This window comes from Hippopotamus amphibius, chromosome 2, assembly GCF_030028045.1.
Source record: "Hippopotamus amphibius kiboko isolate mHipAmp2 chromosome 2, mHipAmp2.hap2, whole genome shotgun sequence".
Classification (NCBI taxonomy): Eukaryota; Metazoa; Chordata; class Mammalia; order Artiodactyla; family Hippopotamidae; genus Hippopotamus; species Hippopotamus amphibius.
In genome coordinates, this window is record NC_080187.1 from 158,205,296 (window position 1) to 158,230,254 (window position 24,959).

At 36.9% G+C, this 24,959-nt stretch overlaps 1 protein-coding gene across 5 annotated transcripts in view; it reads right to left on the bottom strand.

Annotated features, from left to right (window-relative positions):
• The window catches only part of MIA2 (MIA SH3 domain ER export factor 2), a 95,930-nt gene that overhangs the window by 55,464 nt on the left and 15,507 nt on the right, over window positions 1-24,959 (bottom strand). For 2 of the 5 annotated variants that reach the window (XM_057721426.1, XM_057721422.1), the window contains exons 1-4: window positions 18,399-18,746; window positions 5,435-5,566; window positions 577-598; window positions 403-491 (exon numbers count right to left, since the gene is read on the bottom strand). In XM_057721426.1, the coding sequence (XP_057577409.1) occupies window positions 403-491; window positions 577-598; window positions 5,435-5,566; window positions 18,399-18,461 (306 nt within the window). In that variant the 5' untranslated portion in view covers window positions 18,462-18,746. Of the gene's footprint in view, window positions 1-402; window positions 492-576; window positions 599-5,434; window positions 5,567-18,398; window positions 18,747-20,444; window positions 20,589-24,157; window positions 24,259-24,362; window positions 24,579-24,959 lie in introns of those variants that run through there. The other 3 variants (XM_057721427.1, XM_057721424.1, XM_057721423.1) reach the window with 3 other exon arrangements.

Sequence of the window (24,959 nt, forward strand, 5' to 3'; positions counted from 1 at the left end):
GAAGAAGATATTTGCAATACGTGTATCTGACAAAGGACTTGTATCCAAAATATACAAAAAATCCTACGTATCAAAAGGAAAAAGATAACCATACTTTTTAAAATATGAAAAAAAACTTAAGCAGGCAATGTGACAAAAAGGAAGGATATCCAAATGGCCAATAAACATGAAAAGGTGCTTAACCTCATTAGTCAAGGAAATGAAAACTGAAACCACAATGAGACATCACTATACACCTAGCACAATGGTTAAAATTTAGATTGATAATATGAAAGCAACTGAAGTCTCATACTTTGCAAACAGAGCATTAGTAATCTTAAACTTACACAGAAGTACCTGCACTGAAATGTATAAAGTCCTCTGATTCAAACACTAATGCCAGCATTTTCAAAAATGTCTTACCTCCTTTTGAACAACACTAAATTTTTCAAGTAGTTTACATCTTTCTTCGATCAGTGTAGAAAGTTCTGCAGCAAGCTTTTTCTCTCTTCCTAAAAAAAGAGTTAATGTTATCATGTTTTTAAGTTTACTTAATTGCAAACAATGATGAGATCTAAAATAGAAAAAAGAGCTTACCTACATAAAGCCGGCTTCTAACCTGAAACAAATTTTTAACAAAAATTACATTAAAACAAACACACATTCAAACAAATACAATTTATTTAACTTCTACTGCCCACTTAAAAACAAAAGATTTCTTATTGCCTTAGTATAAATATAAGTTAGCCAAAAAGTGTTCTATTTTCAATGAGAAAAAATGCTACATATTAAAGTCCCCCTACTGAAGATTCACATTGTGTATGAGCATATTAAAGGCTCTGAAATAAGTCTACCTTAAAGATACCTGTTTCATTTCATTTAGCCCACTGCTCCTCAAACATATTTGACCCTAAAACCAACTACTTCAAGAAGCCTCTATATCATCTCCCCTAGTACTAACATCCAAAATAACACAGTTTGAAAAATGCTACCACGGGGCCATGGATCTGCTGCCGATAAACTAAAAAAACTTTCTTCTTCTTTAACCTCTCTCTCAAACAATGAAGGAAAAAATCCATTTATAAGGGGATCAGGCTTAGGACTAAGGTAATCTAAGCAGAAAAACAATAGGGACTTAAATGATCTACAGAAGATACACAGGAATAAAATTAAATGAAACAAGATTTAAAACTCAAGGTACAGTATAATAGGTATAGATGAGGAACAATTAGTAAACTGAAACATCAGATTCAGAAATTATCTCAAAAGGTAACAGTAAACCATTAAAAAAAATGGAAAAAAAAAGTTAAGAGATAGGGAAGTAAGAAGTAGAAGAGCCAACCTTTTAAAAAATAATTGTCCCAAAAAGGGAAACAAATGTAAAATGCAGAAGAAACTTCCCCAAATTAAAAAAAGATAAAATATCTCATATTTAAATATTCAAGAGAATTTAAAGAAGAAATAAGAAAAAAAATCAACTCTAAACGTATTATATTGAAATAAGGATATCAAATTAAAAGCCTCCACAGAGAACAGATCACTTACAAATGAATAAGAATCACAGTGACACCAGACCTTTCAACAAGTAACATTAGATGTAAAAAAACAAGAAAGTAAGGATTTTAAAGTATTAAAAGGATAGAACTTTGGATCCAGAATGCTTGTATCAAACAAATTATTATTCCAGGGTGAGGATTTAATTCAAACATCCTCAAGCATACAAAAGGTTTGCCACACAAAGACCAACACTGAAAACAATCTAGGAAGAAGTATTCAAATATAGGAAGAATTAAATTCAGGAGACCCTGCAAGAAATATGTCAACTATGGGTGATCAAATATCTTGGTAATATTTGTTGTTGTCTTGAGGGATGGAGAAGGGGTGGAGGAGAAAGTAAAAAAACAAAGAAAAGAAAATGAGAAATATTTTTAGAAATAAAATTCTAGATTATACCAACATGAAAGGGGGTTGGAAAGTGAAAGAGACCAAGGGATGTAAGAGGATGCTAAATAATGTTTCTGTTTTCTTAGAAGGAAGATTTATTCACGAATGTAGAAAAGAAACATGAAAAGTGGAAAAAATTAAGGAAACTATAAGGAAGATGAAAAGACAACACTCAGAATGAGAGAAAATATTTGCAAACGAATCAACAGACAAAGGATTAATCTCCAAAATTTATAAATGGTTCATGCAGCTCAATATCAAAAAAGCAAACAACCCAACCAAAAAATGGGCAGAAGACCTAAACAGGCATTTCTCCAAAGAAGACAAACGGATGGCCAAGAGCACATGAAAAGCTGCTCAACACCACTAATTATTAGAGAAATGCACATCAAAACTACAATGAGGTATCACCTCACACCGGTCAGAACAGGAATCATCAGAAAATCTATGAACAGTAAATGCTGGAGAGGGTGTGGAGAAAAGGGAACCCTCTTGCACTGCTGGTGGGAAAGTAAATTGATACAGCCACTATGGAAAACAGTATGGAGGTTCCTTGCAAAGCTAAAAATAGAGTTATCACAGGACCCAGCAATCCCACTGCTGGGCATATACTCAGAGAACACCATAATTCAAAAAGACACCTGCACCCCAATGTTCACTGCAGCACTATTTACAATAGCCAGGTCATGGAACCAACCTAAATGTCCATCAACAGATGAATGCATAAAGAAGATGTGGTACATATATACAATGGAATATTACTCAGCTGTAAAAAGAAATGAAATTGGGACATTTGTAGAGACATGGATGGACCTACAGACTGTTAGAGTGAAGCAAGTTAGAAAGAGAAAAACAAATATCGTATATTAACACAAACGTATGGAGTATAGAAAAATGGTACAGATCAACCAGTTTTCAAGGCAGAAACAGAGACACAGATGTGGAGAACAAACATGGACGCCAAGGGGGGAAAGCGGGGGGGGGGGAGGGGGTTGAATTGGTAGATTGGGATTGCCATATATACATTACTAATAAGAACAAAAATATCAAATTGTATACCTTAAATATATGCAGTTTATTGTATGTCAATTATATTTCAATAAATGTTCTCAAAAAAAAAAAGTATCTCTAATGTCTCTTACAAAATTAAAGAATGCCCAGGCGTTCTTGAAACAAGTCATGCTTATCAAATCAGAAAGAAAATTTTTGTTTTACTACTGTTTATGTTAGTAAGAATAAAATTCATTTAGAGTGTGCTTCAAAAAACAAAAAGTGGAACAAATTAATAAAGTATGCTAGAGGAAACTGGTCCAAATACATCAGTAATCAATAACCATAATATATATAAATGCACTAAACTGAGTGAAAAAACAGATTTTCAGATTATATAAAAGAAATTCATACAGAACTGAAACACTTTGCTGTACACCTGAAACTAACACAACATTGTAAGCCAACTATACTCCAATAAAATAAAAATAAAAAAAGAAATTCATACAGGACATACATTAAGTAAAAGACCACAGAAAGACTAGAAAATATAAGAATAGAAAAAGCCACATGAAACATTACCTAAAAGAAAACTGGTCTGGCTATATTAACATCAGATAAGAGACTTTAAGACAAAAGCATCAGTAGAGTTATAAAGGGTCACTAGATATTGATAAAAAATTCAAACCATTAAGAAGAGATATAGCAATTCTAAACATGTATCCACCTAACAAAATATCCTCCAAATACGTAAAGCAAGAATTGACAAAACTATAGAAAGTAACTGATAAATCCATCATGACAGTGGAATTTAGCCAACTTGTCTTCAACCTTGATAGATGAAGAAAAGAACAAAAAAAGAGCAAACATATGTAATACATGAACATCACAAATTAGTCAATTAGCAAGCTTGACCTAATAATGGAAAGATACAGAATGATATACATGTATCTGCTTTCAATAATCATCAGGACAATAAAGAGTACAGAAAAAGGCTACATGTATGTGGAACTCTCATAGGTAGCACAGCAGATGAATGGGAAGAGGAGAGACTGTTCAATAAACAAAGCTGGAAAAGAGGTTATATGGGGGGGGAGGAGACTGGGTGGGGGGACTACACCAACTCCCCACCCCACACTAAACAAAAAATCAACTCGAGATGGATCAAGCAATTCTGTGCTAAAAGCAAACTGTTTTAATTAAGAATTTCTACTCATCAGAAAACATCTTAAGAAAAATGAAAAGATGTTTCATACTGGGACATGTGCAATACAGATAATGAACAAGGATATCATCAAGAATATATAAAGACCTCCTACAAATAAAAAAGAAAAAAACTACTCAAAAGAAAAATGGGCATAACACATAAATATTTCTCTGAAGAACAAGTATATATGGCCAATAAATTTATTGAATTTTCAATCTCATTAGTGATCAAGGAATACAAATCTGAACCATGGTAAGATACCATTCAAGTGGCAAAAATAAAGAATTTCAACAATAACAAGTGTTGGAGAGGACACAGATTAAATGGATCTCTAGAACCTCTTACTGGGAGTATAAACTGGCTGTTGGGAGTATAAATTGGTACAAACAATTTGGAAAAGAACTTGGCATTACCTTTTAAAAGTAGAACCTCCAATACACTACATAACCCAGTAATCTCACACCTACTATATACCCAGGAGAAACTTATATGCAACAGGAAACAAGTATAAGAATCTACACAGCAGCATTATTTGTAATAGAAAAAAATCTGGAAACAACTCAAAGGCCTGAGACCATAAAAAGTATAAATTAACTGTAGTATATTCTTACAACATAATATTCTTAGAGCAATCAAAATGGGTCAAAAATATGGATGAATCTTAGCAATATAGGATGGAGTAAACAAGTTCCAAAATATGACATATGGAATGAGACTAAGCAAAATTACTATACTTCTGAAGGATATGTGTACATATGACAAAAAAAAAAAAAATTTTTTTAAGGTATGGGAATAATCAACCCAGGATCAAGGACAGGATTACCTCCAGTATAAAGGGAGGCAGGGGAATGAAATGAGGGAGGATCGCAATATAAGTGACAGTCAATGTCTTTGATTCCAGGTTGGGTGGTATATTCACAGATGTTTAGTATACTGTTAAAAATAAACAAAGACCCCCAAATGATAAACAAGTAAGAAATAAAGGTAGATTTTGCTGTACATCTGAAACTAACATAACATTATAAATCAACTTATATTCCAATAAAAATTAAAAAAAAAAAAAAGAAAGAAATAGAGGTAGGACTTTAGTACTAGTGTAGAATACTCCTACAAAGAATTTTTTTTTAATTTTCTCACTTCAAAAAATTCCTCTAAATCCATATTCAGTTTCTAGTAGCCACACATTAACATGAGTAGCCCACTGAATGATAACCTAACTTGTTTCCTTAAAACAAAAGGTATGTTTCTCATATTACTTGTTCACATGAAGACAGAACAAACGTTCTCTTAGTATACATAACATTGGTTACTTACAGATCGAAAACTTCTCCACATAAACAAGAGAACAGCAAAAACTCCAACAATAGTTGTACATATTACCAATTCCCATGGAAAACCATAGAAGTTGGAACCTGGTCTCATATCTTCAGGCAATGCTGCCACAACCTTCAAGACAAAGAAAATTAACTTCTTAAAAATACATTTTTGATAAAAAGTGTTGATTACAAACTCCTATGCACTGAATTTTTCTATGTCCTTCCACAACCCCAAAATTCCTATGTTAAAATCTAATCCCCAGGACTTCCAAGGTGGCACAACGGTTAAGAATCCGCCTGCCGGACTTCCTAGGTGGTGCAGTGAGCAAGAATCTGCCTGCCAATGCACGGGACACGGGTTCGATCCCTCCCCAGGAAGATCCCACATGCCATGGAGCAACTAAGCCCGTGTGCTACAACTGTTGAGCCTGCGCTCTAGAGCCCGTGAGCCACAGCTACTGAGCCCATGTGCTGCAACTACTGAAGCCCACGTGCCTAGAGCCCGTGCTCTGCAACAAGAGAGGCCACCACAATGAGAAGCCCGCACACCATAAGGAAGAGTAGCCCCTGCTCACCGCAACTAGAGAAAGCCCACGTGCAGCAAGGAAGACCCAACACAGCCAATAAAATAAATAAATTAATTAATTAATTAAAAAAAAAAAAAAAAGAATCCGCCTGCCAATGCAGGTGACACAAGTTCGAGCCCTGCTCCAGGAAGATCCCAACATGCAGTGGAGCAACTAAGCCTGTGTGCCACAACCATTGAGCCTGTGCTCTAGAGCCTGTGAGCCACAACTATTGAGCCCGTGTGCTGCAACTACTGAATCCCACACTCCGCAACAAGAGAAGCGACAGCAATGAGGAGCCCGCGCACCACAACAAAGAGTAGCCCCTGCTCACCACAACTAGAGAAAAGCCCATGTGCAGCAACGAAGACCCAAAACAGCCAATAAATAAATAAATAAAAATAAAAAATAAATGCACAAGGCTGCACACAATCCAACAAAAAAACAAACAAAAAAACAAACCCAAAACCTAATCCCCAGTGTGATGGTATCTGGAAGTAGGGCCTTCTGCAGGTGATTAGGTTGTAAGAGTGGAGCCCTCATAAATAGGATTAGTGACCTTATAAAAGAGGCTCCAGAAAGCTCCCCTGACACTTCTGCCATGTGAGGTTATAATGAGAAGACTATGAACCAGAAGTGTGCCCTCACCATATACCAGTTCCGCGGCACATTTATCTTGGTGTTCCCAGCCTCCAGCACTGTGAGAAAAATGTTTGTGGTTTAAGCCACCCAGTCTATCTTACTTCTGTAATAGCAGCCCCAACAGACTAAGACACAAACATAAGTACAAGTTTACATGTAAACACTATTAACACCCTTTTCATGAAATGGGTACCAGACTATCACCAAACAGAAGGTATCAGGGTGTATTTTTCTGGCAATTTTCAACCACTATCACTAAGTGATGAAGGAAAGTAGTATGGTGAAATGTAATGATTTTCAAACCAGAGTTCTACAGAGATGCCTCAGAGCTTCTGAAAATGAGAGTAAGAGGAGAGAAGACCAAAGAAAGAAGGTGAATCAGGTGCTCTTACCCTGATTCAGCTAGTCTAGGCTTTTTCCTTAGAGAATATTGGGTTCCACATAAGATTTCCCAATTGGGGGGGGGGGGGAGGAATGGATCTTTATTAAAGTTTGAAAACCACTGACGAAACCTCGCGTTTAGAATTTGAATCCCTCTACCCTACCTCTGTGGCTCCCTTCTCTTATCTGTAATGGGAATAATGCTGCTTGAACATGGAGGGCAAGTACTCAATAAAGGTAACTGTTTCTATTAGTCCTCCTCCAAAAACATGATCCTGTAACCACAGCCTTTCCACATTGCTTCTCTCCCTAGCAAGCCTTCAGCACAAAACAGCTTAAGGCTTTTGTAGTTGCTTCTGTGTTTCATCTTTCTCTGGGTCAGTTCAATAGTCACTGTCATCCAATGAGGTTATTTTTTCTTTGTTACCAGGCCCCACATATTATTCAATCACATAAAAAAGGTAGGGGAAAAAAAGAAAAATACCCTTTTTTAAGAAAAACCTCAAGTCTGATCAGGTTTGATTCTTTCCAGGGTTCACCCCAAAACCTCTAGGCAAATCCTCCCTTTTCAGGCCCTTACTATCTAGAAAAACACCCTTTACTATCTATTCTCCTCTCCAGAATCTTTTTTATAACTCTGATCCATATAAGCTATCAACAGTTCATTATAATGCATTAAATAAACCTGATTACACCTTTTCTAAAAAAAACCCCTTTACCCTGATCTCTGCCTCTGCCTCTCCCTACATTACCCGAGTCATCAGCTCACAGAATTGTGACATCACTAAAAACCACCAAAGATTAAAAAAAAGATCTTATTTCTCCCTTTGAGAAAAAGAGGCATTTGACACACAATACTGGGAAGAAAGGATGCTTCCTTTACAGTTTACATGTTCTCCAACCATCTTACTTTCAGCTAACTAGGTCAAAATAATAAAATGCACATCACTTCAAAAACCTAATAATCAATATGATTTCTTTACAACACTACAACACTTTAAGAGACAATTCTAAAAGCATCTCTCAAATTAAACATGTAATTATCTTTAGTATAGTGATATTTCTTAAATCCAACAGCATTTTATCAATCCTTCTATTCTAAAAAGAGATGGTAAATTCTAGGTTAAAGCCTTGAGCTGGTGGAATCTGGTGGGATCTGGTGGACTGAAGGATAGCAAAGAATCTAAGTCTCAAGAATGCACCTCAGGCTTCCCTGGTGGCACAATGGTTAAGAATCCACCTGCCAATGCAGGGGACATGGGTTCAAACCCTGGTCCAGGAAGATCCCACATGCCGTGGAGCAACTAAGCCTGTGCACCACCACTACCAAGCCAGCACTCCAGAACCCACAAGCCACAACTACTGAAACTCATGTGCCTAGAGCCCATGCTCCACAACAAGAGAAGCCACTGCAATGAGAAGCCCACACACTGAAACAAAGAGTAGCCCCCGCTAACCACAACTAGAGAAAGCTTGAGTGCAGTAATGAAGACCCAATGCAGCCAAAAATAAAAAAATTAAAATAAGTAAATAAATTTTTTAAAAAATGCATCTCAAATCTATTGCTCTGGTCTTTTTTTTTTTGAGACTTTTATTGAGATACAATAGACATCATTGCTCTGGTCTTAATTATGCTGGTTTTCTCATGGAGATTTTTCACCCTTAAATTTTAACTGAAATATAGAACCCTATCTCACAAAAGTACAGAAAGAATAACCAAATTTATCAAACATCGATAAATATAATGCAATACACAATTACACATGGTTTGATAAATTAGTCCTAAATTTTAGAAGTAACAGGTAACCCTCCATACAACACAGTAGTGATTAATCACAGACCTACTCCACTCCCAAACATGAGTATTTTTTTTCATTTTATTTATTTATTTATTATTTGGGGGGGGGTACACCAAGTTCAATCATGTTTTTATACACATATCCCCATATTCCCTCCCTCCCTCGACTCCCCCCCACCCTCCCCATCCCAGTCCTCTAAGGCATCATCCATCCTCAAGTTGAACTCCCTTTGTATACAGCAACTTCCCAGTGGCTATTTTATGGTTGGTAGTGTATATATGTTTATGCTACTCTCTCACTTCATCTCAGCTTCCCCTTCACCCCCCCACCCCCCCACCCCCCCAAACCTTGAGTTCTCCAGTCCATTCTCTGCATCTGCATCCTTATTCTTGTTGTCACTGAGTTCATCAGTGCCATTTTTAGATTCCGTATATATGAGTTAGCATACAATATTTGTCTTTCTCTTTCTGACTTACTTCTGTATGACAGATTCTAGGCCTATCCACCTCATTACATATAGCTCCATCTCATTCCTTTTTATGGCTGAGTAATATTCCATTGTATATATATGACACATCTTCTTTATCCATTCATTTGTTGATGGGCATTTAGGTTGCTTCCATGTCCTGGCTATTGTAAATAGTGCTGCAATAAACATTATGGTACATGTTTCTTTTGGGATTATGGTTTTCTTTGGGTATATGCCCAGGAGTGGGATTACTGGATCATATGGTAGTTCTGTTTTTGTTTTTTAAGGACCCTCCAAACTGTTTTCCATAGTGGCTGTACCAACTTACATTTCCACCAACAGTCCAGGAGAGTTCCCTTTTCTCCACACCCTCTCCAACATTTGTTGTTTCCAGATTTTGTGATGATGGCCATTCTGATGGGTGTGAGGTGATACCTCATTGTGGCCCAAACATGAGTATTAAAGGAATTCCAGACCAAGTAACTTAAAAGAACCAACTAATCAAGTTGACAAAATACAGTAATGTTAAATTAAAATTATTTTTCACCTTACCTCAAATAAATATGATATATATTAATAAAGACAACATAACTGAATGTCAATATACAGGCCATGAGAATACTTGATTGTAATGCAAAGTTTTATGAACCTACACTCTTCAAGACATAAAACTTAAAAAATAATTTCCACTTTACATAAAGAGATTTTTTCCTGTAATTAAAAATAAACCACCAAAAAGTTTAAAAGGGGCACTGATATGTGTATAAAAACAGATGATTGAACCTGGTGTACCCCCCCAAAAATAATTAATTAATTAATTAATTAATTAAAAAAAGGGGGGCACTGATTCACTCATTCTTAATCATTTGATGAAAACTATTTTTAGTATGTCTCTTTCTTAAATCTTTTTATTTTACAAAAATGTAAACTGGTAATCATTAATAATTATAATTCTCTCTTTAAAAGGCTATCAAAAGAGCTTTAGAGTCAAATGGTCTAAAAAGAGCTATGGCAGAGTAAGAGTTCAACCAAAACAAGATGAAGCAGGAACTGTAAAATTAATAATTACCTTATGAGCTGTTAATATTCATTGTCATTCATCCATCTACACAACTAATTCCACATTTATTAAGTCATATTCCTTTTAAAAAATACTCTCCTTTTAATTTTATCCATTTCCATTGTTTTAATGGAAATTAAACACTAAAACCATTATGCTAATAACTCACCAATCTGTGACTCCAACTCTGAGTTTTATAATACCAGTTTATTGGACAAATCTACGTGGATGTCCTGGAGGGGTCACTGCACAGAAGGATCATCTGATACAGTCTATGTTCCATTGAAACAGGAAAGCTTCCGGCAAATAGTTATGGTATCACCCTTAATGTGGCAAGGGAAGTGATCATTCCCAAAGCCAATCATCCAGATAAAGGGAGAGGACCTCTAAAAGGAAACCAGTATCTGATCTTAAGCCGGTAAAACCCCTATTTCTACTTCAGTCATTCTCTCTTGGGACCTAGACGTTGTGGAAGGTAGAGGTAGGGCTGGGTGCTAAAATGGTGCCTAGCACATAAAAATATACCAGGTCTTAAAATGGGACAGAGCCTGGAAAAGAATTCATTAGACTAAAGAGTCTATACTATTAGACTAAATTGTCCATATCTTACTCTTCTGGTTTCTGTTTTTGGGGGTTTTATCCCCCTAGTATACAACCATTTAGTAAAAGTTTCAGTCTTCAGCAGCCTTAGGAGATATTAGGCTTAGTCTTCAGCAGCCTTAGGAGATATTAGGCTTAGCCTAAGGTACTAAATAAAAGCAGGGCAGGGTTATAAACACATTTTTGTTTATAACTCCCTTTATCTCTATCCAATGTAAAACACAATTGCATAATGCAATAATTAGAAATGTATTTTGTTGGATGTAAAATGAATAAAGATGTAAACTGTACCAAAAACAGCATATAGGACACAAGGATGGAACTATAAAGAAGCAAAGTTGTTGAAATTAGGTTGGATTAAATCATTATAAATCAAACACACATAGTTAAAAAGGGGAGGGGGGATTAAAATGGCACAGTAGAAAATATCTATATAACACAAAAGAAATGGAGGAACTGAGAAACAAAAAAGACCTAAGAAATATAGAAAATAAATACCAAAACAGCAGGAGTATCACTAATTATATTAAATGTAAATGGGCTACACTCTCCAATTAAATGGCAGAGATTGGCAGAATAAAAAAAAAATGATCCAACCATATTCCACCTACAAGACGCATACTTTAGATTAAAATACATAAATAGGAAAAAAATTAAAAATAAATAAAAATAAATAAAACACATAAATAGGGTGAAATATGGAAAAAGATATTCCATGCAAACAATAACCAAAGAAGAGCTAGAATGGCCACACTATTATCAGAGAAAAAAGACTTTAAGACAAAAATTGTTATTAGCAACAAAGAAGGACATTATATAATGACAAAAAGGTCGATCCATCAAGAAGATGTATCAATTATAAACATATACCCACCTTACAATAGAGCTCCAAATATATGAAATAAAAACTAACAGAAATGAAAGGAAAAATAGACAATTCAATAGTAATTGGTGACCTTAAGACTCTGTTTACAATAATGAATAACAAATAGACAGAAGGTCAGCAAGGAAACAGAAAAGTTGAACAACACTATATACCAACTAGACTTAACATATATCTACAGAGCACTCCACTCACAACAGCAGAATACACTTCATTCTCAAATGCACATGAAGCATTCTCCAGGCTAGACCACGTCAGGCCTTAACCAAGTCTCAATATTTTAAAAGCTTGAAATCATACAAAGTATGATTTCTGATCATAATAGAATGAAATTTGAAATTAATAATAGAAGTAAACTTGGAAACTTCACAAATATGTGAAAATTAAATAACATACTCCTAAATAGCCAATGGGTCAAAAAAGAAATCACTAGAGAAATCAGAAAATACTTTGAGATGAGAGAAAATACAACATACCAAATTTATGGAATGCAGTTAAAACAGTGCTCAGAAACAAACTTATTGCTGTAAAAGCCTACTTTTTTTTTTAAATAAGATTTCAAATCAATAGCCCAACCTAACTCTAAACCTTAAGGAACTAGAAAAAGAAGAGCAAAATAAACCCAAAACAAGCAGAAGGAAGAAAATAATAACGACTACAGCAGAATCAAACAAAAAAATAACAGAAAAATAGAGAAAAAAGAACACCAAACATTGGTTTTCGGCAAAAAAAAAAAAAAAAATGCAACAAAATCAATCAACAAAATTGACAAATCTGTGGCTAGATTACCTCAGAAAGAGAAAATTCAAATTACTAAAACCAGTAATTGAAGTATTACTAGCCATCTTACAGAAACAAAAAAGATTTTAACAGAACAATAGCATGTCAACAAATTATATAACCTAGATGAAATTGACAAATTCCTAAAAACACATAAACTACTAAAATTAACTCAAGAAGAAATAGAAAATCTGATTAAACCTATAACAAATAAATAGACTGAGTTAGTACAGTTGGCCCTTCATAGCCATAGGTTCTGCATCGACAGATCCAACTAACTGTAGATGGAAAAAAAAAAATTTTTAATTTCCAGAAAATTCAAAAAAGTAAAACTTAAATATGCCACACACTGGCAACTATTTACATAGCATTTACATTTTATTAGATATTATAAGTAATCTAGAGACAATTTAAAGTATACAGGACAACGGATATGCATAGGTTATTTACAAATACTACTCCATTTTACGAAAGGGACTTGAGCATCCTCAGACTTTGGTATTCCTGGGGGTCCTGGAACCAATCCCCTATGGATACCAAGGGACAACTGTGTTTTTAAAAATTCCAACAAAGAAAAACCCAGGACCAGTTGGATTCACTAGTGAATTCTACCAAAAGTTTACTGAAAAATTAACAACAATCATTCTTATCCAAAAAAACAAAAGAGGAGGGAATTTTTCCTAACTCATTCTAAGAGGTCAGTATTACCCTGATATGTCAGACAAATACATCACAAGCAAAGAAAACCATGCATCAATATTTGTTTAAAATATAGATGCAAAATCCTCGACAAAATAATAGCAAACCAAACCCAGCAGCATGTAAAAACAATTATACACACTAACAGTAGAATTTATTCCAGGAATACAAGGTTGATTCAACATACAAAACTAAATCAATGTTAAACACAATATTAAAAGAATAAAGAAGGAAAAAACCCATGATCACTCAACAGACAAAGAAAAGAGATATAACAAAATCCAACACACTTTCATGATCAAAACACTCAACAAACTAGGACTGAATGGAACTTCCTCAACCTGATAAGGGCACCTATGAAAAACTCACAGCTAATATCACATTTAACAGTGAAAGATTTAAAGCTTTCACCTTAAGAACAGTAACAAGATAAGGCTGTTCGGTCTCTCCACATTGATTCAATATTGTACCAGAGGTTCTAACCAGGCAATTAGGCAAGAAAGAAAAATAAAAGGCACCCAGACTGGGGGAGGACAGTAAAACTATCTCCATTTGAAGAAGGCATCATCTTATATATAAAAAAAAAAAATCCTAGAACTTCCCTGGTGGTGCAGTGGTGAAGAAACCACCTGCCAATGCAGGGGACAAGGGTTCGACCCCTGGTCCAGGAAGATCCCACATGCCACGGAGCAACTAAGCCTGTGCTCTGGAGCCCTCAAGCCAAAACTACTCAGCCTGCACACCACAACTACTGAGCCCAAATGCTGCAACTACTGATGCCCGCTCCTAGAGCCTGTGCTTCACAACAAGAGAAGCCACTGCACTGAGAAGCCCATGCACCGCAACAAAGAGTAGCCCCCACTTGCCACAACTAGAGAAAAGCCCATGCGCAGAACTGAAGACCCAACACAGCCCCCCCACAAAAAAAAATCTTATTAAAAAAAAAAAACTCTAAATAACTCACACACACACACACACACACACACACACACACAAACTATTAGAGCTAACAAACAAAGTTCAGGAAAGCTGTAGGATACAAAATCAAAAGAGAAAAATCAGTCGTATTTCTATACAACAGCAATGAGCCACCTGCAAATGAAATGAAGAAAACATTTCTATTTATAATAGCAAAAAAAAAAAAGAATAAAATAGGAATAAATTTAACAAAGAAAGTGCAAATCTTATACTCTGAAAATTACAAAACACCATTGAAAGAAAGTAAGATCTGAAAAAATAGAAAGACAACCCATATTCATAGACTGGAGGACTTAACATTGTCAATATGGCAATACTCCCCAAATTGATGTATAGAGTCAATGCACAGGCACATAAAAAGATGCTCAACATCACTAATCATCAGAGAAACGCAAATCAAAGCCACAATGAGATATCACCTCATATCTGTCAAAAAGGTTATCATCAAAAAGATCACAAAAAACAAATGCTGGCAAGGATGTGAAGAAAAAGGAACCCTCATGCACTGTTGGTGGGAATGTAAAATGGCGCAGCCACTGTGGAAAACATTATGGAGGTTTCTCAAAAAACTAAAAATAGAGCTACTATATGATGCAGCAATTTCACTCCTGGGCATACATCCGAAGAAAAAAAAAAAAGACTAATTTAAAAAGATACATCCACCCCAATGTTCATAGCAGCATTATTTACAATTGCCAAGATATGGAAACAACTTAAGTGTCCATCAACAGATGAATGGATAAAGAAGATGCAGTGTGCGTACTCATTCATAAAGAAAATGCTGCCATTTGCAACAACATGGGAATCTGGTGGGTATATGCTTAGTGAAATATCTTAAACAGAGAAAGACAGATACTGTATGTTATCACTATGTATGGGATCTAAAAAATAAAACAAATGAATACAACAAAACAGAAACTGACTCACAGATATAAAAAACTAGTGGTTACCAGTGGAGAGAGGGAAGGGAGGAGGGGCAGGATGTGGGGAGGGGGCTACGAGGTACAAACTACTATGCATAAAGTAAATAAGCTACAAGGATATATTGTACAGCACAAGGAATATAGCCAATATTTTACAATAACTTTAAAATAGAGTATAATCTATAGAAGTTCGGAATCACTATGTTGTACATCTGAAACTAATATAATATTGCAAATGAACTACATTTCAATTTTAAAAAGTTATGGTCAATTGATGCTTAACAGCAGTACCAATACAAAATCAATGAGGAAAGAGGAGTCTTTTCAACAAATGGTATTGGGACAAGTGAATATCTACTTGCAAACATATGAATCTGGACCCATACATACCATATATAAAAATTAATTTAAAAGGGATTATAGACCTTAATGTAAGAGCTAAAACTCTTAGAAGGAAGCACAGATGTAAATCTTTGTGACCTTATTTTAAGCAATGGCTTCCTAGATATGACACCAAAAACTTATGCAACCAAATGAAAAAAAAAATAAACTAGATTTCATCAAAATTAAAAACCTTGGTGCTTCAGAGGTCACCATCAAGAAAGTGAAAAGACAATCTACAGAATGGTAGAAAATATTTGCCAATCACACACCTGATAAGGGTCTAATATCGTGAATGTATAAAGAACTCTTATGACTTCAACACTAAGAAGACAAATAATCCAATTTTTTAAATGGTAAAAGAACTGAATAGATACTTCTCCAAAGAAGACAACACAAATGGCCAATGAGCACATGTAAGGTTGCTCAATGACATTAGTCATTAGGGGACCACAAATAAAAACCACAAGATACCACTTACACTTATCATTAGAGTGGCTATTTAGGGGAAAAAAAGTATTGGAGAGGACATGGGAAATCCGATCCTCATAAACTGCTGGTGGGGGTGTAAAATGGTACAGCATCTGTGGAAAACAATTCGGCAGTTCTTTCAAAAGTTAAACATATAGTAAATATGACCCAGTAATTCCACTCCTAGGTATATACCCAAGAGAACTGAAAATATTCATTAAAAAAACTTGTGCATGAATGTCCATAGCAGTATTATTCGTAATAGTCAAAAAGTACAAACAACCCAAATAGCCATTAAACTATGAATGAATATTCAAAATGTGATATATCTAGACAATGAAACATTTTTCACCCATAAAAAGGAACAAAGTACTGTTACATGGTACAACATGGATGACTCTTGAAAGTGTGCTAAGTAAATGAAGCCAGACACAAAAGGCCACATATTGTATGATTCCACTTACATGAAATGTCCAGAATAGACAAATTCATAGAGACAGAAAGTAGACTAGTGGTGGCCAAGAGAGGGAATGAGGCGAGAATTGGGAATGACTACTAATAAGGACAAAGTTTCTTTTTTCGGATGATAAAAATATTCCAAAATTGTTCTGATGGTTGCACAACATAGTGAACATACCAAAAAAAAAAAAAAAATCACTGAATTCAATACTATAAAAGGGTAAATTTTATGTTATGTGATTATACCTATAAAAGCTAAGTCTTGATTATTGTTGTTTTTTGTGAAAAGGAAACATGCAATCTGAAATTACCTCTCATCCCACAGATCCTTTTCTTTCTATATATCCTATCTCTTTGAAGGAATAAGTTGCCATAACCAGAAACCTGGGATTCATTCTAGATTCCTTTTCTCTCTCTGATCCTTTGCATCCAATCAATAAATTCCTATCCACTACAGCTCTCACCTACTAAATATTTCCCATTCGGTACCTTCTTCTTTACCCCTACTTGACGACTCTGTCACCTCTCTCTTACACCCTGCTTCTAGTTTTGTTGTCCTCACACCTAATCTATACACTACTATCAGGAAGATCTACTTAAACCAAAAGTCTAACCACTGAAATGCTTCAAGGGCTCTCCAGCAGCTACATCACTTGGAACACACTCATGTCTCCAACAAGCATCACTGCACATCACTCCCTGAGCACACTTTACACTCTAGTACTACTGCTCCCAGCCTGCTGTTCACATGTTTTCATTCCTGCTCTGCTTAATCTATTCACTCAGCCTGGAAAGGCTTTCATAAACACTCAAGAAAATGTAATGTCTCCCACCCCTCAATTTCCTCAGCATTATGTATGTATGCTTCAGTAAGCATTTCATCTATGTCTACTTTGTACTATGTGTTTTGTCTTCTCTCTCTTAACAGACAGTATGACACCAGTGGATCAGACTATGTCTTAGTCTATTTAGAATCTCCATATAACTGTCATCTGTATTTACATTAGTACATATATAAAATCACTAGAGACACTATAGTTGAATAAATGAATACCATACCAACATAACTTTTAAAGCGACATAATAAGAAACCGACAATCATAAGTGCCCCGATGTTTAAAGGGGCTTCTGACATTTTTAATGCAAAGTTTTTTTAAAAATACGGTGACATAAATGCCCCTAAACATGTCAACGGAGACACCTGTAAACACTTAGTGAGAAAAATCTCTGCAACCTGATTATAAACTGAACCTAAAAAAGAAAAAAAAAGGAAATTATTAACAACACTGGGAGCTCAATATCTCCAGACTTTACATCAACACGACCTTTTACATTAACAAAACACAAAAAGAAGCGAAGAACAATCTCACTTATGGTGAAGCAACTCAAAAGAGCATTTTTCATTAAAAGAAAACGCAGACTTAGAATGCCAATTCCCTATCCTGGCTTAGGTGCCCTTTCAAGCAACACGAAGTTTCAGTACTAAAAGGAACTCATTTCAGACGATCAGTCCTCAAGTTTCTCACAGTCGGGGAAACCACGTGTCACTGACCTCTGTTCAAAATAATTAACAAGACCGAAAGGCTAAATCATTTTAAGAATCGGGATACACACCCTTGTAAAGTCCTGCTAAGCTAATGCTCTCTTCACCTTCCTGATCTCCAGGTCCCCTTACACCACACAAAAACCTCCAGGCATCTTAGGAACCTGGCTACCGTCTCAGACACACGCCGGAGTCCGGCGACAGGTGAGAACTGGCTTCAGGACCTCCGACCACTGCCACTCAGACCAAAGGCAAAGTCGGCTGCTACCTTTCCCGGGAGGCTCCCGCGACCCCTGGGCCAAGCAACCCTGATCGCGCCCAGACTTACGCCACGAAGCTTTCCCAGGACCAGCCCCAAGCACGGCTGAGGAGCAGTCCCGGGCTCCTCCATGGCGCCAAGGCTGCCTCGGCAGTCAGAGCCGTTTCCAGGGCCTGGCCGAGCCGCAACAAGCGGCACAGAACGCGCAGCTTTCGGTCCGGAACCCAAACCCGCACCCGGCAACCGGAGCAGACCACTGCGGAGCCGGCTGCGGGGGGCGGGGGAGTGCTGGAGATGAACGGCGCCGACGGGCCTCAAGTGTCCATGCTGCCCACCCGGGGAGCGTCGGCCCCTACGTTACGCTTCGCGTCTCGAAGATCCGAAGGTGCAAGCCCGCCCGCACGAGCTTGCGACCTGCACTCTCCTCGCCGCCCTCCCCCTCGGTTTGGTTTCGGCCAGGCCGCGGCGGGGAGGCGGGGTCGCGGGACTCGGTTAATGTCCCCTCCTACTTCGCGCGAGGTTCGTAGACGTGTCCCGGTCGTTCTCTCTTAAAGGGGCCGGCGCTCTACCTGACGAAGCTACCCACCCTTGGCAGTCGAGGGGCTTGGGGCTGAGAGTCGGATTGACCTCGGGCGCTGTGGTGTGGGCCGCCCCGCCCCGAAGGTCAGGGCTGTGGCTCAGGAGTCCCCGCCTCGGGTGCCGGTGGCGAGGCTTCTCGCCGAGGCCCCTTGGCGTAGCCCCGCGAGGTAGAGCGCCATGCGCCCCCTCGGCCCGGCCCCCAGCGCCTTGCTCTCGCAGCCCCGCAAGAGCCTGCCTTCCGCACCCCACGGAAGCCCTGGCGGCGTCGTACCCCGGGGGAGCCCGCCGCCCCAGGGAAACCGGCCGCCGTCTTTACCGAGTCAGAAAATGGCTTGCAGGGCCCGCGCCTCTTGCCAGCCGTGTCCGGACTTTGGACCTTGGACAGGAAGGCGTCTCGGGTCAGCTGTGGTCTGGGCAGAGTGTAACCTCTCCCACGCACGAGAACCCTCCTGCCCAGCGGCGGGCTCGAGGGCTTTATTCACTTTTACCTGAGTTACCTGGGCACTTGCTGAGCAAAACTCAAACTCCACAAGCTCCTAGTTACCCAAACGCTACATCTAAGCAGTATGGACCTCAGCTGGGCGCGTGCTGGCCTCCTCTGAGAAGGGGAGCTAAAAGTAGCACCTTGCCCTCTAAATTTAGGACCCTATGTTTAGGTCTGTTGAACAAAATACCCAGGGCTGGATCTGTTCTTGGGGATGGGTTTTAGCTGATACAGGCGTAAAAGACAATCCACCTCTAAGTTTTCTCATGGAAGTCCTTAATGAAGCAACTCAAAAAGCGACAGATCCTTCTCCCTAAACAAATCAGCTGAGAGGACTCACCAGTTGAACAAAGTCTTAGTTCCTTAGGAAACTTCCCTAATGTTAAGCACTGGCAGCAAACTATTCTGTCAAAAAGAATCCAAAAATGGCCCAAGTTCACAGCAAGTGATTTTCGGGACCAAAATGCGGCCTAGGTTTTTGGAACTCAAAGTGCTCTCTCTCATTTGCCACATCAGCCTAAGGAGTTTCGGGAACTATCAGTAGGAAAGAGAAGCAGAAATTGCTTAAGGATTCTCCATTGTTAAGGTATTACACAACCTTCATATGTGTTGGACAGTGTGTACTGAAACTAAACTATGTAAAGAGCTTATTAAAATCAAAACGGAAGCATAACCAAAATTTAAAATTTCAAAGGATCTTGGAACAACAACGTATGCCTCAAAACATTGTATTACTGAATGAAAATTCTTCAGTAAGTCTGAACATTTTCAGGGAACTCCAGAATCTTTTTCAACTTTCAGGACTTATTTACAACCTAAAACATTTTTTTTTAAATCCCTTTGCCCTCCCTGAGACAGTGTGTGCCCTTTTCTAATTTTTCAATAATTACCATCCCAAATATTAAAAACATAGATCAGGGACAAAAGGACAAATGAAATTTAAAAGAAAAATCTACACGTTTCCCCATGACAAAAACAGTAAAACACAAACTCAATGCCAGATTCAAGCCTAATTTCTTTTCTGCACACTTAATAGTCATATAGAAGCTTACCTCTTCCTCTAGATCTTTCAATTCCATTTTTTAAAAAGTTCATGTTAAAATATCGTAATATGTAAATAAAAATCTACTAAGCACCTCATATACCCCAGAAGGATTTCAGGTTCTAATACATCCTGCACTCTTCTGTTTCCACACCGTGATCCTGTTTTGACACTTGTGTGGTAAAGGGGTGCTATAGGTGGAGTTGTGACTACCAACCCATAATCCAATTTCATGGACATAACTCCTGATTAATTTTTTCCTTAAATATCATGCATAGTACTACCCTTTTAACATCTACAATTGAAAAGAGAAATACTAAATTAGGTAACTGATAAAAATTAAAATTGGATGTTTTATTCTATATTATATTCATACAGAATACATGATTTTTTACCATTTAAAAGATATTCAAAGTTTGTTCTCCTTAAGTAGATATGGGAATTTGCCGTCTTATATAAGCTTACTTTAAAGGAAATGGAGAACAAATGCTGTTAGTGTTTGCAACAGCTACTAGGAAGCATACAAGAACATTGGAAACATGCTAACCGGTAAACCTTGCTCACAACAGAGAAACTGATTTTCCTTATGAAGGGCCCTGTTGCTAAATTGTAAATACTAGTTACTCCCATTTAATTAAACAGTCAATGTCACAGGCTATAAGATCTAGTCCTTTAAAAGAGTCAGACATGCTGAGCCACATCTTTACTCTCTGTACTAGTGGTGTAAGATTAAATCAGGAGCTACCTGTTGAACAAAAGCTGGGTAATTTCCATTGTTTATTCCACATGTAAATGAAGCATTCTAGTTAAGAATATATATATGTTAGAACCCAAAGAGCCTCCTCAATTATAAAATAAAGTAGATAAAAAGTAGTGTTGACTCCTATTACGTAAATAATTCAAAAAAAGTGTTTTGTATACAAAATCTAACTGAAATTATCAGCAAGTAGAAACGATTACCTGAAGCATTTAGGCAAGAAGAAAAGGAAACCCTTTTGCCTAAATTTAACTGGAAAATTGCTCAAATTTTCCATTTACTGCAGCTATTATGAATGCTTAATAGACACACTAAGATTGTTAGAATTCCTGATCTGGCAGAAACTTCAGGACATTTAGTCCAAACATGAACTTAAAGCCCTATGGAGACGAAACAGTTGAAGTAAGTGTAGGGAAATGAAAACATGTCTATTCAATGCAAACACTATTCAGCTTGAGCTTTTTGTTACCACAGAAGAATGGAAGACTATGTATTACAGTCTTCTACTTTTTCAAGAGAACGCAGAAACCCAAATTTTTATATGAACTCACCTTTTAAATGTAGGCAGCTGGTTCATAATTTTTTAAACAGTGTTCAAGCCAGCCAATAACCAGTCTGTCATACAGTCTCTGCTACTGATATTAGAGTTTTAAATCTGAGAGTCCCACAGAGAATAAGTGACTTTCCAAGGTCACAAGCTAATTAACAAATTTAAATTCAATATTTTCATGTCTAAAGAATTTCAACCAAAATGGTTCAAGTAAAATGTATTTGATTATATTTACTGAGTCCACAAAGGTAAGCATATTTAGCACAGCCTGTATTAAACAAGCCCTTTATATAAAAGGTAGATATGGTATATTAATAAATTATTTTTTAATTTAGTAACTTCATTGGTAAAATTTATGGGAGAGGGCGATGACAAGTGAGGGCTATGTCGGTAGGACATACTAATAAGTAGAATTAATTAAATGGGTAGTTGAAAGTTTTATTATGATTATTTTTATAAATTACATCATTATTATTAGTTTTTCTTTTCTCCTATGCTAGAGCAGATTTCTAAGTAATGTTTTTAATCAACATCTTCAACACCAAATCACACAGAGCAAATTAATCACTTCTCTGAGCTTATTTAGCAGGTAATGTCAACTCTCTGGAACCCAGCAAAGAAATAAAGTGAGGAGGAAGCCTCTGAAAGCAAAACAGTATGTATCATTAAGCCTAGTTTCCACAAATACTCTTACAGTCAGTGGTACCTGGTCACCCTAGCTAGACTCTGGTAAATAATCCTCAATTTTCCATTTTCTTCTCCTTACTACGTGCGATCAATCATTAAATCCAGTGAATTCTATCTACCAAAGATCTACCTACTTTGTCCATCCAATCATTTTAGCAACCACTATCAGATATTAGGCCAAAGGCTAAAAAATGTGGCAAGTGAGCTAAACCCAACTCACAGAACATTGTGTCTGACCTGCATGATATTTTTTTGATCTAAAGATTTGCCAGCATTAAAAATTGGGAGGTTCCACACAGAAAAACCCAGATTTCCAACTTTTCTTGAAATATCAGGAGATCTGGCAAAAACCAGGCTGAAGGTAGTAGCAGCTACAGCCTTTGGAGAAAGCATGCACTCTCTGGTTGGTTACAGTCCTCACCTTTACTGTGCTGCACTCATTGCATTTGAGTTTATAAACCCTGATTTAGACCCTCACCACTTATTTCCTGAATTAAAGTGGTAACTTCTTGATTGGCCTCCCTGCCTCTGGTCTTCATCCATTCAATTCTTATTTGACAATGTTGAGAGATAGACTTTATACATGAAACTTTTTCATTTCACTCCCTACTTAAAATTCAATAGTGCCCCATCATTTAAAAGACAGAGGTCAGTTTTCTGTCATAACATGCAAAGCTCTTTTTTATTTAATCCCAGTATACAACTTATTCTCAGTCTATATTCAATCGGACTGAATTGCTTATAGATCTCCAAAAGCCAGGCTCTCTTCCACTTTTGTACTTTTAAAAATGCTCTCACCTCAACTAGAATGTTCATCCTTTCTTGCCTGGCTAACCCCTACTCTTCCTGCAAGATCAGATCAATTGAGAAGACAAAAGTCCTTCCTCAATTATTTATTTGGCAGCAGTAGATGAGAAAAGGAACAAACATTTGTAAAAGTCCTCATGTGCCAAGTACTACAGCTAGGTCCTTTCACAGTATTTCATTTACAATAAATGAGACAGAATTTAATAGGATTTACAATAAATGAAAACGTGGGCAGATTTTAGAATTTTAGTTGCAACTCAGTTAAATTTTGAGGTACTAGCTGCTTTTGCAAGATTCTCACATTACACCATTTTGAGGTCACAGCTGTTATTCAGTAGTAATAATTTGTTTAAGATTAATTTTCAGTTCATATTATTTCTGAGTTAACTCTTAGTATAATTTCCCCTAATTTGAAAAAAATAAGGGGGAAGAAAAACACCCCAATGTTGGACTTCCTAGGTGGCGCAGTGGGTAAGGATCTGCCTGCCAACTCAAGGGACATGGGTTCGATCCCTGCCCCAGGAAAAAGCCCACGCGCCTAGAGCCCATGCTCTACAACAAGAGAGGCCACTGCAAAGAGAAGCCCTCACACCGCAACAAAGAGTAGCCCCCCTCACCACAACTAGAGAAAGCCTGTGTGCAGCAACGAAGACGCAACACAGCCAATAAAATAAATAAATAAATTTATTAAAAAAAAAAAACAATGTTCAAGATCAACAAAGTTTAAGGAAAGGTTTAAAAAAAATCCTTAACATCCATGCACAAAACATTCATGTAAGGAGAAAGCTTACATGTAAGATCTTACATACAGAGAAATATTATGTAACATTTACATGCAGAGGATTCACTCATAATTTTCAGCTGCTCCTATATTTAGTAAAATAGGTTAAATTATTGAAAAACATCTAAAAGGTCAACTTACCCTTTCTGTAAGAATTACAACTGGTGCAAATGAAGAATTCAGGAAATCATAAACATCAATTTGAAATAAATATTTCAGAATCTGACACTCAGAAGCATCTTCTGTCAATTTATAAATAAAAATATGTTAACACGATACGATGTAACTTTTGAATCTAATTTCTTCCTTAGCTGCTGCCTTAGAGAACAAATAACTTGTTTCTTACCTTTCTGAACAATGTAATTTTGAGAAGACAAAGAGTAATCAGTTGAAAAGATCTGACTGTTTGACAGGGTATTTTCCACAGATGTGTCCATTTCCACCTGAGTAGGCCTTTCAGTATCTGGTGATGTTTTTGAGTTTTCATCATTATTTTCAGAAGATAGAGATTCGGAATGTACTTCGTCATGAATTCTCATAGGTATCTCTATTTTAGAGACATCTGCAAGTAAAGAGAAATGTTTGGGATTTTTTAAAATGCTTGCTTTGCTATGGGCTTCCTGTTTTTTTTTCAAGGCAGGTCATTCTTTGAATATTTGTGGGCATTGTGATATTTTACTATGGAAAGAATTCATTAAAACATAAATTTGTATATCATATATTAATGCCTATATGCGGAATCTAGAAAAATGGTACAGATCAACTGGTTTGCAAGGCAGAAATAGAGACACAGATGTAGAGAACAAACATATGGACACCAAGAGGGGAAAGCAGGGAGGGTTAGGGTTGGATGAATTGGGGGATTGGGGCTGCCATATATACATTACTAATAAGAAAAAAAAATCAAATTGTACACTCTAAATATATGCAGTTTATCGTATGT